At 38.1% G+C, this 16,251-nt stretch overlaps 1 protein-coding gene across 4 annotated transcripts in view; it reads left to right on the top strand.

The window, feature by feature from the left end:
* Nucleotides 1–16,251, top strand: part of KIF13B (kinesin family member 13B) — a 128,932-nt gene that overhangs the window by 86,820 nt on the left and 25,861 nt on the right. For 3 of the 4 annotated variants that reach the window (XM_075048926.1, XM_075048924.1, XM_075048927.1), the window contains 11 exons: nucleotides 1,612–1,641; nucleotides 3,530–3,629; nucleotides 3,966–4,092; nucleotides 5,645–5,700; nucleotides 7,016–7,140; nucleotides 8,262–8,438; nucleotides 10,028–10,120; nucleotides 11,060–11,212; nucleotides 12,215–12,292; nucleotides 12,945–12,998; nucleotides 13,969–13,989. In XM_075048926.1, coding sequence (XP_074905027.1) covers nucleotides 1,612–1,641; nucleotides 3,530–3,629; nucleotides 3,966–4,092; nucleotides 5,645–5,700; nucleotides 7,016–7,140; nucleotides 8,262–8,438; nucleotides 10,028–10,120; nucleotides 11,060–11,212; nucleotides 12,215–12,292; nucleotides 12,945–12,998; nucleotides 13,969–13,989 — 1,014 coding nt within the window. The remainder of the gene's footprint in view (nucleotides 1–1,611; nucleotides 1,642–3,529; nucleotides 3,630–3,965; nucleotides 4,093–5,644; nucleotides 5,701–7,015; nucleotides 7,141–8,261; nucleotides 8,439–10,027; nucleotides 10,121–11,059; nucleotides 11,213–12,214; nucleotides 12,293–12,944; nucleotides 12,999–13,968; nucleotides 13,990–16,251) is intronic. The other variant, XM_075048925.1, reaches the window with a different exon arrangement.

The following is a 16,251-nucleotide window of genomic DNA, read 5'->3' as shown; positions in this document are numbered from 1 at the left end:
TGCTCCCCTTTTTTGCTTAATAAGTATTGTTTCTCCCTTTGAGGTCTGAAGTAGTTGGGTTTTTGTTGTCTCCTAACCTTAGGAGTCCCTTGACCCTTGTGTGTCAGGGGTACTAAAAGGGGGATTTTTTTTCCACCTTTGCAGAAATCTCACTTTTCATCAGCATCCTAGGCACATTATTGCTTGTATTCCCCATTATGCTTCTTCTAGTGACTCTGCCTGCAGGCTTTCTAGCTGCCCTTCCGTCACAGCAGTCCCTGATATCCATGTCCTATACAGCAAGTAAACTGTTGTTTCTCTCCTACTTCTGAATGGAGTAAGTTTCTTAAGGGACTCTTCTCTCCTGAGACAGAATGATTGATTCTTGCAAATTTTACTTGAAAGCTATTACACACCTGCAACACACAAATGTCCCTTTTAGCCTGTTTCGTTAAGGGGACAAGTCCCAGGTGAGCATCCTGTCTGTCTCACCCTTTTTCTTCTCCAGTGAATTTCTGATCTGTGGACCAGTTTCGACTGTATCCGACAGAGCTGGCAATCAACAAAATAGTACGTTCTTTCAAGAAGAAAGACTTAAGCTCTGCTTGAGAGACTAGTGAGTTGTGTCTGACACTGATAACCCACATGGGAAAGGGCTATTGAAAACCATGTTGTATTAGTCCTGTTGCTTACAATAGCATTCTGACTTGAGCACCTGGATTTTTAGTCCTCTTATTAGCATTTCTCTATCTCAAGTAAATTAGTATCTCTGGAATGTGACAGATTTCCTAAAGACTTTGAACTAAGAAAATGCTTCTTCTGTATGGCTTTTTAATTTCAGCTTAGCTAAGTTTTTGCTTTCGTTATTAAGATACAGAAGTAGACTCCAGTGGCTTGTTATTACTTAAATAGGTAAGTAGTAACTCAGTGAGGATTAGAGTCCTCATTGCTTTTCCATTCACTGTGCAGTAGTGGCAGTTGTGCTTACGCTCATTGCAAGTGGCTCTGCTTGTGATGAATGTCGAGAACGAAAGGTGGTGTCTCCCATCAGAAAATAATGGAAATCAAAATGTCGAAGGTCTGCATTGCAACTCCTGGTGTGGCAGACAGAGTTATTCTAAATCCCTAACAATTGGCTTAGACATTTACAATTTTTCTCCTCTAAATGCTACAGCAAGCTTACCTTGAATCCTTTATGTGGACTTCGATTTTTTTTTTTTTTTTTTAGTGCTTGCTGTAACATTCATACTTAACTCTTACAGGTAAAACAGCACATTTTTCTCTGCTGTCTAGGATCAGCAGGTTTCAAGTTGTTTCGGTATAACTCCTATTTCTTTCTTAGGACAATTTAAGTATTCCACTTGCTTCCAGTTATGAAGATTTCTAATAGCTGTATTTCTGTGAAATTTCTCCATTATAATTGTTGGGTTGTTCTAGTTTATGTTTAGATGAGCTGATAGCAGCAAATCTTTGGGAGGTCAATGTGTTTTAATTCTATGATCATACCATTGCTAAGCTCAGATTTTTATGTAAGACTGCTAATATTGCTTAAAATAGTTACACGTTTTGCATTCAGTGTGTTTCCTGCTATCAAAAAAATTTAATGTCATGGTTTTGCATGTTTTGGCCTAGGAAGAAGAGGATGAAATGGACAGTTATCAGGTAAAAATTTAAAATTCTCTCTTTTTACAAACCCACACATTTTCAGATTAAAACATGTTAGAGGAGGATCAGCATTTTCTTTGCTGTACCAGTTGGATATGCAGAGAGCCTGTCTTCTGAAGAGACTAAAAGCTTAAGAATTGCATAGATTGTTGTGATGCAAAGCCATATGGTGGATTAGAGAGGTGAAGGGGAAAGAACAAGGTGCCTTAATGTTTATTTCCAAAGCAAGATCCAGTTGCTTTTCATTTTGGTGTTTTGGGGGAAGGAGTCTTCCTTCTTGACAAACTATGGTTAGATTGATTGTCCTCATTAAAAACAAGAATAGGCATGGCAGTGCTGAAAGATGCAGTCAAAATACTTCATGCTGTTTCATGTTATGAATGTGCTATGTGTATGAGAGCTGGAATATACCACACAGTAATCAACCCTTGGGCAAGCAATGGGGTTTCTGTTCCTGGAGCCCTAAGACAGCAGTGATAAAACTACTGAAATCAGCACGCTATTTTTTTTTATATAATGTCACAGTAACATGAACCTTAAAGGGGAACTGATGAGGTACAATATCTGTGATATATTTCTCATCTTTTTGTGAATAACTTTAACAAAAGGACATCATCGTCATTATAGATCTCAACTTTGTATAATGCGAGCAACCAGAGATTTAGGTTTAATGCTCTCTGACAGATTCCGGCATGCTTGTAGGGGTCTGCGGGTGAGTAATACAACTGTAGTTTATAGTCTTGCATCTACCCATTTTTCTTGACAAAGTATTTGTTATAGTTTGATGTGGAATGAATCTGAACTGCTGGTGCCGTAAAAGAGGCTTGCCTGAAGGCATCCCAGAGCTGATAGCTCATCTTTGTGGCACCCAACATGCTGCATGTAGAGTATCATTCATCATTTCTGAGCATTTCTACACCAGAGACAAATGAATTGAATGTTCTTAAGGATACTGAGGTGGTTTTTTTGAAGGACATGAGCACTTACGAAAAAATATTTTAAAAGGCTCAGTTGCAAATGCCATAACTAGAGACACTGGCATGATGCGAGGCAGGGATGGATTCCTAATATGAGGCTGCTAAACACCGAGTGTGAATAAGTCATGGGTAAGGACTGGGGTTTCCAGCTTTGCCACAAAGTAGTGGCTAGTGAGTTCTAGGCTAGTTTGGGGACAAAGATGATGTGTAAACTGAAGTTTGTTCAGCTGGGTAGTACAGAATAACAGCTAGGGAAAGAGATGCCTCAGGCTGGCAAGCAAAAATACTTCAGATAAGATGTGGAATGTTAAGGGTTTGGACCTGTGAAAAAAGGCTAAGAGAACTGGGGTTGTTTAGCCTTGAGGAGAAGAAAAGGCTCAGGTGGGATCTTGTCAAGGTATGTGAATGGGAAGGGGTAAAGAAGGCAGAGCCAGGCTCTTTTCAGTGGTATCCAGTGAATGGACAAGAAGCAATGAGTCTCCACTCCACAAAAGAAACTGAAACTTTTTTTTTTTTTTTTTTTTTTAAACAATGGTGTTGGTCGAACACTGGAACAGCTCCCTGGAGAGGTTGTGGGGTTTCCATCCTTGGAGATACTGAAATCCCAACTGGACACAGGCCTGAGCAAGATGCTGTGGTTGACCCTGCTTTAGGCACAGAGCAGGGTTGGACTAGACAATCTCCAGAGGTCTCTTCCAGCCTCAACTATTCTATGTTTCTGTTTAAGTTGTCCTATGCAAAAGAAAGTAAGAGAAGAGCCAAGTGATTCATTGGATGTCTACTCTGTCTTTCTTATCTGCTTCTTGGGTACAGGATGAGCAGAAGGGTTGAGGAAATGTGTAAGCCACAAATAGGAAACCTTGGCTTTCCTGGGTCAATATTTAACACAACTAATTTCCCCTTTACAGGATAGGGATTTGGAGAGGCTGCGTCGGAAATGGCTGTGTGCCTTAACAAAGCGCCAGGAGTATCTCGATCAGCAATTGCAAAAACTTGTTGGGAAGCCTGGTAAGCAAAATGCTATTAAAGGTAACAGTAGTGGTAGGTTGAGAGGCATGTTCACACACTTTTTATCTTAATATATTGTAAAATTTAGAAAAGAAGTTAATGGAGAATTGAATCTCTGAACTCACCAGCAATTTGCTTTCAGTGAAACTAAAGTTAGAGAAGCCTATATAAAGTTGTTCATTGTTCTTGTACACTGTGCATTTCTTCTTCGTGTGCTGAACTTCTGAGCAGAGTGGGGTTTATTCTATTACGGATGGTATAAGAACATCAACCCATGATAAAGGCACTGAGTAAGAAATGCTCTCTGTTGTCCTGACTGACATCCTGCTTCTCCAGATAAAACAGAAGATGATGCAGATCGGGAGGCACAGCTTTTAGAGATGAGGCTAACACTCACTGAAGAAAGGAATGCTGTAATGGTTCCTTCTGCTGGCAGTGGGATCCCTGGAGCTCCAGCAGAATGGTATGAACATACATTGCCATATGCAAGAACAAATGTAAAAGTGATGCATGGTCTGTTCCTGGCTTGGATTGTTGCCATTTTTTTGCTTTCCGTAATCTGGCCTCTGTACACTGTATGAGCAAAGTTGTTAAAATTAGGCCCCTTGCTTACATTATTTTATAAGGCTGTATATCTGAAATCCAGAAATGCTATTTCATAAACGATACTATTATTGATCAGAGTGTAATTATGACCTTCTGAAAAAACAGAATCAATATTTATTACCACTGCACTTACCATTTAAAAAAATTAGCCAATATGTTAATTACCTAGTTCATTCACTTAAAAGGCTGCTCCATCATAATAAAACTGCATCTACAGGAGCATTTTGTTGCGCTTCTGGTTGGAGCGCAAAGTCTGTTTAGCCAGCAAGTGTTCCATGTAATTTTCTAAACATTAAAAATAGTAAACTACACTAGACGGAGATTGCCGTACTGTAGCAGCTGTGAGTAACAACTGCAGATAAGCAAGCAAGGTTGTTTCACTTCAAACCTCTTGTCTTCAGTTGCTTTCGACTTTCTGAAATTTTTTTCTGAGCAAACCTTTAACAGTATTTATTGATGGAATTGAGTGTCATGGATTTTAAGCTGAAGTTTGTTAAAGCTAGTACTTCTGAAACATAAAAATGGCAAATGCTTGTTGGAAACACATCAACTTTCACATCAAAGTGTTTGACTAGGTTTGAAAACAGTAGAGCTGCAGGAAACCTGCTTGAGGAAGAATCTGTTTTGAACACATTTGCACCAGAGGAAATGTTCAGTATGATTCAAGCACCTTATATATTACTTAAGACTCCAGCTTGCTCTTGTTCACCATAAAATTCATCAAGTCCAAGTTCATCATGGGATGGCTACAGCCCTTTTTACAGCTAAGATTGCAACAAGGAGTCTTAAAGTCTTTTGTGCTTCCTGTCACCTTTTTAGTTCCTTATTAATGTTGTATAGCGTAAAAGTGGTAGGCCATGTAATATTTCATTTTAAAAACAAATAAAACACCACCTATGTTACCCTTTCTTCCATGATATGAAAGATGCCTTAAATGGCAACTTTGACTCTTAAGCATGTGTGTTTTGTAAGAAAGAGTAATAACTGTGTAGTGTGGCAGCATCAATGTTAGTTTAAAAACTTTGACACTGGATTTTCTGATTCTCACTCTGCTGTCTTCACTTCCATCACTAATGCAGAGGGGTTTGCATTTAATAAATGTGTGTGTCAGAGTAAATAAACTTAATTTTGCTATTAGCATTTGAGAGGGAGAAAACATTTCTAAAAGCAGAGGTTGAAGAATATAATACTTCTAAGAGAGCTGGTATAAAAGAAATACCAATCTAGTTGAGTCTCAGAATCTGCAACAGTAAATTAAAATAAATCTATTTGACAAGGTTATCAATGGTCTGGCTTAAAATTACAATTGTACTGAATGTGATGTCCTATGGGCTTGTATCATAAGGTACGTGTGCTAGGTAAATCTGCGTTAGTTTAAATGCCGCTATTGTCTCTGTCTTACATTGTAGGACTCCTGTGCCTGGTATGGAAACTCACATTCCTGTTATTTTCCTTGACTTGAATGGTAAGTGTTTCTTAAAATGACAGTACTTTGAAACAAATTTTGTACAACCAATGACATTATAGAATTTAAGCAAGCTAATAAAATGAAGAAAGGCCTGGAATGGCAGGTAGATTAATTTGAGAGTGCACATTTTTCACTGAAACATACTCTTTAGTGTTTCAAAATATACAGCATTATATATGGAAGGAACCATAAGTTTTAATAATCCAAATATTTTGCAGATATTTAATAAGTAAAATAGAGTAAAATGAGTACACCTAAGGGAGTGAGCATCAAAGCCAATGTAAAGAAAAAATTACTATGGGGAATGTTCTTTCTGAGGTCTCACAAGGATATGGCATTGATGCTATATCCTATCATTTCTTTTCTGATGACTTAGAAGAAAACATGGGGTCACTGGTAATAACATCTGCATATCAAAAAAAAAAAGGCATGATAAGCTCAAGTTAGTTTTACAGAGTGTGATCATAAGTGTTTCTTTAAACAATGTATGTTTCAATACATCCAAATAGAAGATCCAGTTTGAACAATGTATTTGTCAGATACTTCTACCAAAGATGGGAAATTGTAGCCAAGAAAGTGGCAACCCCTGAGTAGTCCAGGGAGCCAACAGTTCCTAATCAGTTGAACAAATCCTTGTTAAGACGTTTAAAAGAGGGTTAACACTTGTATTAGAAGCATCAGGTGAGAGTGGGGAGGTGGCATTCTGCCTGTTGTGAGGAGGTCTTTGCTGCAATGCTGTTTAAATTTATGGTTTGTTCACCTCAAAAAGCACACTGATATCAAATGGCTTCAGAGAGGAGCTAGTTAATAATTCATTCATGGTGAGGGACTCGAGCCAGAACAGTTTGAGCTTCTTCTCAAAAACCAGATTAAGGGTTTGTTTAATCATGATCTGAATGTACTGTATTTTTACTTGTTCAACCAGCAGCTTACCTTTATTTAAAAAAACCCACCACACTACCTAACTAATACCAAATGAGCAATGTACTTAGTATGATTGAGCAGTAGTGCTGAGAATACACCTGTGGGCAGGGAGGGGATGTTTATAACCGGGGGACATTCCCACACAACAGAGGACTTTATAAGGCACGCTTGAGTCTGTGTTACCCAAATTTTTGTGCACGCTTTCTGTATAGAAATGGGATTCTTTTTGAAGTGGAACAATGCAGGGAGTTTTTCTTTTGTAGGTAGAGTGTAAGTAGCCAAGCTGGGGAGTTAGTGATGAAAATGTGAATTCATGACTTGCTGGATGTTTTTAAAAAGGATAATTGCTTTGCGTCTCCTCACCTTCTGCATTCACTTTTCTTTCTAGCTGATGACTTCAGTTCCCAAGATAACCTTGATGACCCAGAAGCGGGTGGGTGGGATGCTACTCTTGTTGCAGAAGAGGAGGAGGAATTCTTTGAACTGCAGATTGTGAAGCATCATGATAGTGAGGTAAGCAGAGATGCAGACCAGTGTAGTTAGTTTAGGATTCTTTTAATTGTTCTTTTTATATATTCAGATGTGAAAATAATGCATCAAAGATGGCATACAAAGGATACAACACTTGTTTCTTATATGACTGACTTTGTGTTTTCAAGGAACATTTGCTAGGAGTATAACCATGATTTGAAAAATAATAAAACTCAAGGATCTTCCTTCATCTAAATCCAAGCATTACAAAAGCTTGAGGTTCTAAGTTTATGTTTAAGAAAACCCCTGAGCAAATTAGAGTATGAAAGCCCCCAGCTGAAAAACCAAACAATCCTAACTGTTGGTACAATTAACATATTTACCTCTGCATTGTTATGTTCATTATACTCCAGTTTGCCACATAGCTCATAGTTTTACAACTTTATAATTGCTGGTTTATAATTTTTGCTATTAGGTTTAGAATCTCTGATTTATTTTTTTAACTTAAAATTTTGCTCCTTGCTCTGAAACTTATTTCCTTTTGTATTTTTAGAGGAGCTTTATTCCTGATTGTTTTGGTAGGTTTTTTTGTTCTGTTTTGTTTTTAAAGCCTGGAAAGACGGCTACCAGGCTGTTATTCTTATGGCTTGAAGATAAACCATTTAAGTCTTCAGTAATACTTATATTTTAACATTCAAGAAGAGAAATTGCAGCTTTTGCTGTATTGCTAGAAATATTTCAGCAAAGTTATTTCTCAAATACAGACAGGAGAGTTTATGTGGTGTGATGGAAGATTTTCACTGCAATCTCTGTTGCTCTCTGGTTTCTCTCAATAAATTAGGCCAAATGGTCCTGTAGTTCTGCATATTTTATAATTTATTTGCAATGATCCTGCGTATTCAAAGATCTTTTTTTCAAGAGGAAATGTTCCAGAGTTTGAGCAAGTTGGCATTTTTAATCCCAACGTCTTCATTTGGCAAACTGATCTTGATTTTTAAATGGCCTCTTCTAAAGCACAGGGATTTTTCTTCATAGGGAGTGAAATGGAGAAGCTGACTCTCAAAATTTATGTATTATGTATTTTTGTTAATTATGCTTAATTAATTACAGTTAATTATACACCTAATTATGCTTATTAGAGGATACATTTTTTTCCTTTGCAGGTGAAAGCAGAAGCCTCATGGGATTCCACAGTCCACGACTGTATCCAGCTCAGTAAAGGAACAGCAGCAGATGAAAGAGTTTACCTTATTGTGAGAGCCACTGTCCAGCTCAGCCATCCTGCAGAAATGCAATTAGTGTTACGCAAGCGCATTTGTGTTAATGTGTATGGCAGACAGGTATACCTTTTATAATCCTCCACACTTTCACTCTGCCCCATGTTTACTATTGCTTGAAGAGAGGAAGGCTGTGATTTGTGCAGTGTGCTGCTGCTATGACTCTTATTTTCTTGTAGCTACCTTCATCTCTGCCTGAATGGAAGCACCATATCAATGGCATGTATTGAGACTTTAAGCTGCCAAGTAATTTTCATAGGATCTTGTATATTGTGGATGATAATGCAGCTTTTTTTTAAAGGCTGAATGGCATCTAAGTACGAGAGATTTGGTATTACTTGTATTAACTACTAAGTGTTTTATCCCCAATCACTGGAGAAAGTAGAAAGAGTTAACTTCTCATGAGCCTGGAGTTCATGTTTTGCAAAAACTGTGCATCAGAAGAAACTGGTGTGTTTCCCTACTCCTATAGTATGTTCATACGTTACTGCTAACCGTTTCTATTTATGCATCCAGATCTTTAGAGATAAACTAGCAGTAGTTGAAGCAGAGGTCTCCTTGTGTAATTTGTCAAAGTTAATCACTCTTGGTCTTTTATGTCTTCCAATTGGCTTGTGCTTTTACGATAATGTGTAGGTGAAAGCAGGATGTTTGATAAATGGAAAGCAGAAGGTTGTCATTCCATTTGCAGAATGATGTCCTGAAAAATATTTAATTCTTGAGAAAGATGGTGAGGAAGAGTTTGTTCAGCGTTGTCTCAGAATCCAGCTTCCCCTAGCAGTGATAATGACAAAGCAGAAAGCCTGAATTGTTATTCTGTTTGCACATCTGTAGTTAAGATCTGAAGCAAGAGCAGAAGAGGTGTGGTCACACCCAGAAACCCTGTAGGCAACTCTAAACTGCTTTTAGTGCTAGAAATAGAAGAACTACAGTTCTTGGTGCTTTGATCAGGCAAAAGCTTTTTCTCAGAAACAGAACAGTGAATTTCTTGTTGTATAGAATGGAAGAGTGTGTTCAATAGATAAATTGAGCATGCCAATAATTACAATTGTGTTAAGTCTTCATCAACTGTGTTTTCTACAGATTTAGTCAACGATGTTTTTTACTTTTATTCGACACAGAATTTTTGGCTTTCTTGCTAGGTTTCTAAAAATCCTTGTCAATAACCTTTCCCTGGTGTTCGTCTCAGCAGCATCTTTGAATGACTCATCTCTGCATTAATTCAACAGTCCAGTTCTTAACCCTGCAAGGCGCCAAGTCAGCATAAACAATGACCATGCCCCCTTAAATCATTCTTCATAACGATCTCTTTGGTCAAGAATGTAATGCCTGTACTTGTCAATATTCAAGACAAGTCACCTAGGGCTCTACCAAAAAAACCCCACCCTACTTCTAGACCTAGCAAATGATTTGTGTGCTGGTTAAGCAGTCACCTTGCAATGAAGGAATTTTAATACTTTCTCTGTATCTGAAATACAGACAAGCAAATGATTTGTCTCCCAAGTTAAAATCTTTGACTCTTACATATTTATTGGCTAGTGTCCTGAGCGTAGACTTCTTTCTTTGTAAACTGTATTTACTTCAGTTGAAATATGTTAAACCATATTTTCCTTAAAGCAAGAAATATTTTCCTTTTTTTTGCCTCCCCACAGGGTTTTGCACAGAGTTTCCTCCGAAGAATGTCTCACCGAAGTTCCATTCCTGGCTGTGGTGTCACTTTCGAGATAGTCTCAAATATTCCAGAGGTGAATAAGAAATCGGAGTATCTGAAATTGGCTAAGAGTCTCTAACTTTCTTGATTTTTCCCTTATTTTGAGCATGTTAGCTCTTGCTGCTGCAAGCATAAACTATGGTTCTTATAAAAGATTAAGCATATTCCTTTACATGCTGTGACTTAGCAGCAACCTATGTCTTACCAGGGTCACAATGTATTTTGTTGAGTGAGCATCTATTTGCTCAGGTCCTTGAAGAAACATTTTAAAGAGAGAGAAAAAGGAGAATAAAGATGGGTAGGTGAAGTGCCTAATGTAGGGAGCATGAGAATATGTAAAAAATAACAACTTGGCATTTTTTAAGTAATGTCTTTATGCAACTCTTGATTCCTGAGCATGTTCCTAGTTAGATGATAATCCTTTCCTTCCAAACAGATGCTCTATCAGAGCACTTGTAAAAACATTAACACATGAAGAGCCAAAAGTCTGATTGCTGCCTGATTCTGTCTTTTATGTTCTGCTGTATTTAGCACTCTGCGTTGAAATGTTTCTCAAGCAATGTTCTATTTTTTCCTTGCAAGTCACTTGAAATTTTGTTTTCCTCACAGGATAGATAATGCCCTGAATGTGTTATCAATTACAAAATATCTGAATGCAGCCCTTTTGCTAGTCAATGTCTGTGTCTCACTGTAGACTCTCAAAACCAAAAAACAAAAGAACAATAACCACGTATAGCTTGAGATGTCTGTGACAGTGGTAGGAGTACCCATGCAGTTGACATGGCACAAATTCTTTCAATGTTGGAGATTTCTAAATATAAGCCTCGTTACAAGACATCTGAATCTGCCCTGAGCTTAAGGGAAAACAATGTTGAATCTGTCCTGCATGTTTTAAAAATGCATTTTTTTCAGGACTGATGTGGGAGATTTTTATTTTATTTTAAAAGGTTGTCATTTCTTTTTGTCTTCCTAGGATGCTCAAGGAGCTGAAGAGCGGGAGGCACTAGCGAGAATGGCAGCAAATGTTGAAGATGCAGCTTCAGCTGACTCTGAAGCCTATATTGAGAAGTATTTGCGGAGTGTGCTGGCTGTAGAGAACATTCTCACCTTGGATCGTCTGCGCCAGGTCTGTTTTTAAGGCTGTAGCAGACAGCAGAGAATATGCTTACTGAGAACAGTGTAGGGCAATGCAAATGTTCTCATAAGTGCATACAATGGCTAACAAACCAAAAACACCACTTCAGTGCATACCTCAGCCTTACAAAGTGTGTGTGTGGCAAACATCCAAAGAAGCAGATGTAGCTCTCTTTACAGAGATGTTCTCACTCAACTACCTGCAATATGGATGGACGGGACTAGGAGCTTTATATTAAATGCACTATTATGGGATCCTTTGTTTGTTTTTAAGATCATGCAGTGCTAATTATGGTTCAGAAAAAGTAGTTGTGTGGCATTAGCTTTTCCTTTCTGAAGCCTGGGCTTTAGTAATGGGTTCTGAAGTTACTAGTAGAATTCTTGTCATTTTTCCCATATTCTACGTTGAAGTAACCAAACCTGCTCTGTCAATAAATAAGACATTGATTGGGTTAATCTTAAGTACTGTAACTTGATCTGTTTACCAGGAAAAATACGGGAGAGAGAAACATTTATTGAAAATTGTTCTTCTGGATATAAATTATGCAAGCACGAAAGAAACTTATGCAAAACAAGCTAGAGGATGTGCCTGTCCACTATAAATTAATGGTGAAGTGTGATGCAGTCTAAGTATTGAAAGCAAGTTTCCTGTCATATATAATTAGTTTAAAGGATTAAAATAGGACCTCAGCTAGGAAAGGCAGTCTTAGTCTTCACTTCTGTAACAGTCATCTCCTAGAATCAGAACTAGCTATAAAATCCTACATATGCCAATCAGCAATATACTAGATGTTGAAGTTTATCCACTCTTAACGCTTCTAGCCACGTTACGTGCAAGCTTTAGATTACAGTAGACTTCACAGACAGGAGCCTGTGCAATAAGGCTGTTTAGAAACATTTTTCTTGTACAGACAAAACTATCCTGGGATGACTGGAGCTTGGATTCTTGCAAAACAGGTATATTTTCTTTGTTTTGCTTCTCTATGATTGGCAGGAAGTTGCTGTAAAAGAGCAGCTAATGGGAAAAGGAAAACTCTGCCGCAGGAGCCTGAGCTCTCCCAATGTGAACCGGGTGAGTATTCCATGCTGGCATCTGCAGTATATTGAGGGCAGCAAGTCCAGTCTTTCAGCTACAGATCCCTATGATGCCAGAGTCATGGAGCATAGCAATAAATTTCCTTCAGTTTGACCCTTCTGTTTGTCTCTGCTATTTGTAAGCATGTAAATTGCGAAGAGGAGACAAAATCTGCACATATCCATGCTTTCATCATACAGGCTAGAATGCTTGAAAGCACCCCCATAAATCCAGACTATTTGAAAAAGCAACATAAAAAGAACCTTCTGCATTTTTTTTTTCTGAACTCTGGAGGCTTTTTCATTTAGCTATCAAGTTGAAGATTCTTTTTTCTTTAGAAGATTTGAAAGCAAGTTACAAGTATTTACTGAACTTAAACTTTTTAACAGTGTTGTGCATAAGAAAGATGAGACTTTTGTTGTCCAAAATTTGGAAAGAAATCCTTTGATAGAGCTGGTAATCAAACTTGTCAAATTCTGGCTCTTTCCATGTCAATAATTGGGATTTTACCTTTCATCTCTTGGATTTCAGTTCTGCTTTAACCGCAAAACTATTTATTTTCACCTTTCCTTGTGTTTGTCAAGAGGCATATTTATCAGTTGTTTAAGTTTTTGTTAAGAAATAATTCTGCTTGTCTTAACTATTTCAGCTTTCTGGAAGCCGCCAAGATTTAGCCCCCCCTTATAACCTAAGCAGTAACCGGGTGAGTATCTGAAGGTCTCCTGGGAAATCTTCTGTACAAAAAAGGCAGCTACAGGGGCTACACTATACCAGTTACAGCAGCAGAAGTGGGAAACACCTGTAAAAGGTGGGGCACACCTATGTGCTCCTTGTATCCTTGGGACTGTTCCTAGGACATAACTAGCTTTGGATGTGCTACACTAGACCTCTCTGTGAAAGTTCCCAGGCCTTTGTCAGTCATACAGCACTGCTCCCAACCGCTGTGGGATGTACAATGGCAGACCTGAGTTGAGCAGACGAGATTAAACATAGCTGTCCAACACACAGGAGTGCATTTGTCATCATGGGAAGTTTTCTCACTGTCAAGCTTCAGAGCTCTTCCAAAGCTTTCACCTGGGTGGATGCAAACCTTCTGGGTAAGGGACAAATCTGGGTTCATATGTAAGTTCAAGTTCACCTCTAGGACAGAATAGAGGCCTATGAAGAGAGTCTCTGACCTTCAGAGGGAAGCCAGCAGCCTTAATCTTGTGGTGGGTGATCATTCAGCCCATTACACTCTGTAAAAACAACAGTATAGATCAAAAGTATTTATTTTAAAAGTGAAAGATTAAATTTAAACTTATTTTCCAAGTCCTAGATAAACTGAAGGGTTTTCTCCTGATAGATATTCTGCCCAGTGACCGTGTAGTCATTTTAAAAGGGAGTATCTAGTGATGACAAGGCATTTTAATGCGTAATGCAGTTGCACGGAATAATAGAATTTTGATGTAGTGCTCTAGCATTGGTTGCTAAATCTGCTACATCTGTTCCGTGTAGAGAATGCTAAAATATGTGCAGGTGATAAAGTGCTTATAGCAACTTCTGTTTGGAGAGAACTGTGGGATGTTTCAATATTGTAGGTTTTTAAAGCAAAAATTAAATACCAGAGTTCTTAATGATTTCTGTTTTTCTCCTCCCTTCCCCTCAATGATTTCTCTCATTGCATGTTTCAGAGTCCAAAGGTCCCAGCAGAGGTAATGCATTAGGTCCACCTAATGAGTGGGATAATAATTTTATCTCACTATAAAGTTTATTTTGCTCACTTACACGCTTTTACTTCCTGCTTTGAAGATGCTGCTGGTGGTGTCTGATTTGCATAGTACACAGCAAATGTGTTTTTCCATTGAAAAGCCTGTCATTAATGCAGTGTGAAACTGGTACAAATGAGAGAAGTTTTTCCTTCTTGGGTGCATATTATGGTTTGTTACAGAGCTATAGCTATTTAATGCCATTTCTCACAGTTCTTTGGACAGGGTGAAGTTTTTTCAGAAATGGCCCCATCTCAGAAAAAAAACAAACCAAACAAAAAACCCCAAAACAGACATGAAAGCAAGCAAATATATGCCAGTCATATGTACGTTAGCCTGGAGATGAGATAAAAGTTGAGAGTTTCTTCCAAATCTTTCTCAGGCTTTATGGCTTCAGATAGTTCAGTGTTAACAACTCTTGATTTCTATGAAAGAATGATTTTAAATTAATACTGGGCCAATGGAAAACATGTTTATCCTTAGTATCATGTTAAAACTCTCAGAGGAATGATGCTTTGTCCCCTTAGTTGTACCAACCTTTGGTTAACCAGAGTTAATTGGTAGTGGTTTGCTTGGGGTTTTGCAGCTCTTTACCATGGTTGATGTAGCCGCTGACAAACACACTGTACTACTGTAACATGGAGCTGAGATTGTGTAGTTTACCTTCTTGCTTGCAGCATTGCTTCATTTCAAGGCACTTGTTACTCGGGACCTGGGGGGTGCAAATACCCCTGTTAGAAATTTCTAGTTTCAAATGGATCTCTGGTTCAGCTTCCATAGGGAGAAGAACAAAAGCTTTTGTAATCACAATGAAATGTTAAACAAATTCTTAAATGTTCCTACAGCACGCAAACATCATAAAGCACACTGGTGATATCAGTCCTCTCTATCTTCGCAGAAAGGATCTGAGAATGGCTTGATAGGCGGAGTTTCAGCTAAGTTAGAAGTCTTTGTCACTTGCAGAGAAATTTAGTGAAAAAGAACTCTTCTCCAGCAGTCATAAATTTATTTTACCAGGAATTTGGTTTTGTTTACAAGTGACTATAATAAGCTAATCTCAAACAAGTGGTTTATTATATCATAAGAAACATCCGTCACAGGATAGTAACGGCATCCTGAACTGGGTGCAAAACTAATCTGTTAAGCCTGCATCCTTCAGTATTAGTGGAAGCTCTCAACACATTTGAGAATATTCCTCTCCTTGACTTTTATTCTATTACTTCATTTTTCTCTCTAATTTTAACATTATTATTCCTTGCATTCCTGCTATCTTTACCATGGATTTTTAGCTTTGTGGAAAGGGCTCTTGAGTCTCATTCCTCTATGTAAAGCATCATTCATATTGGTCAAGTTATGAAGGTGGGCACTGCTTCATTCTTCAGCACTATGAATAGCCAAGACTCATTCCCCTGTAAACAAGAATATTAAACAGGTTACAATAAGAAGTAAAGATGGTAGTGGTGCAACCAAATCAGGCAGATCAGAAGTTTCCTGAATTAGGACCTGGATTCATCTTGCAGCCATAGTTGAATCTTTGTTACTACAAACATGGATAGGTGGTCACACCCCCACGAAGAGCTTCAAAAGCCCTCCTCCAGGACTGGAGCAGAGGTGTGGGTTTTGCACATTTTGAAAAAATGTTAAAGAATATCTCTGTGTACTGACACCACAGAGAGCTGTCAAAGAGCGTGATGACTCTCACACTGAGATATGCATTCATGTGAAATATTTAAGTCACCACTGGGATTTTTTTAAATAATAACTCATAAGATTAAGCTACCTAGCTGGCTAGGAAGGCAAGGAGATGCCTTCTAAATTTACTTCAGAAGACAGTCTTATGGATGTTTCATATTAGGTTAACAGGACTGCATTTGGTCTCTCCTCTAAGTTACACCTGCTTGCTTAAATGAGAAAAAGCCAATTTTTACTCCTGTTATCACTACAGATACCATTATGGGAGAATGAGATGAATTTTATTTCACCTTGCACATCAGCACATGCCAGGTAATGCAGGAGTATAGAGTCTCTTAGTGGTGATGTAAGATAAGGAGCTGGATTTTTTACATTCCAGGGGGCTTGCATTGGAAGTTTAAAAATTCAGTTGACTTAAACTGGATGAGTCAGATGCACAAAGAATGGAAGGGACCTCTGACTTGTTTTACTGGTCTTCTATAGACTATAATCACATACTGATTAAAAATTTCATGA

Source organism: Buteo buteo, chromosome 17 (genome assembly GCF_964188355.1).
Source record: "Buteo buteo chromosome 17, bButBut1.hap1.1, whole genome shotgun sequence".
Classification (NCBI taxonomy): Eukaryota; Metazoa; Chordata; class Aves; order Accipitriformes; family Accipitridae; genus Buteo; species Buteo buteo.
The sequence above is the reverse complement of the archived record's forward strand: the minus strand, read 5'-3'. Positions and strand labels throughout refer to the sequence as shown.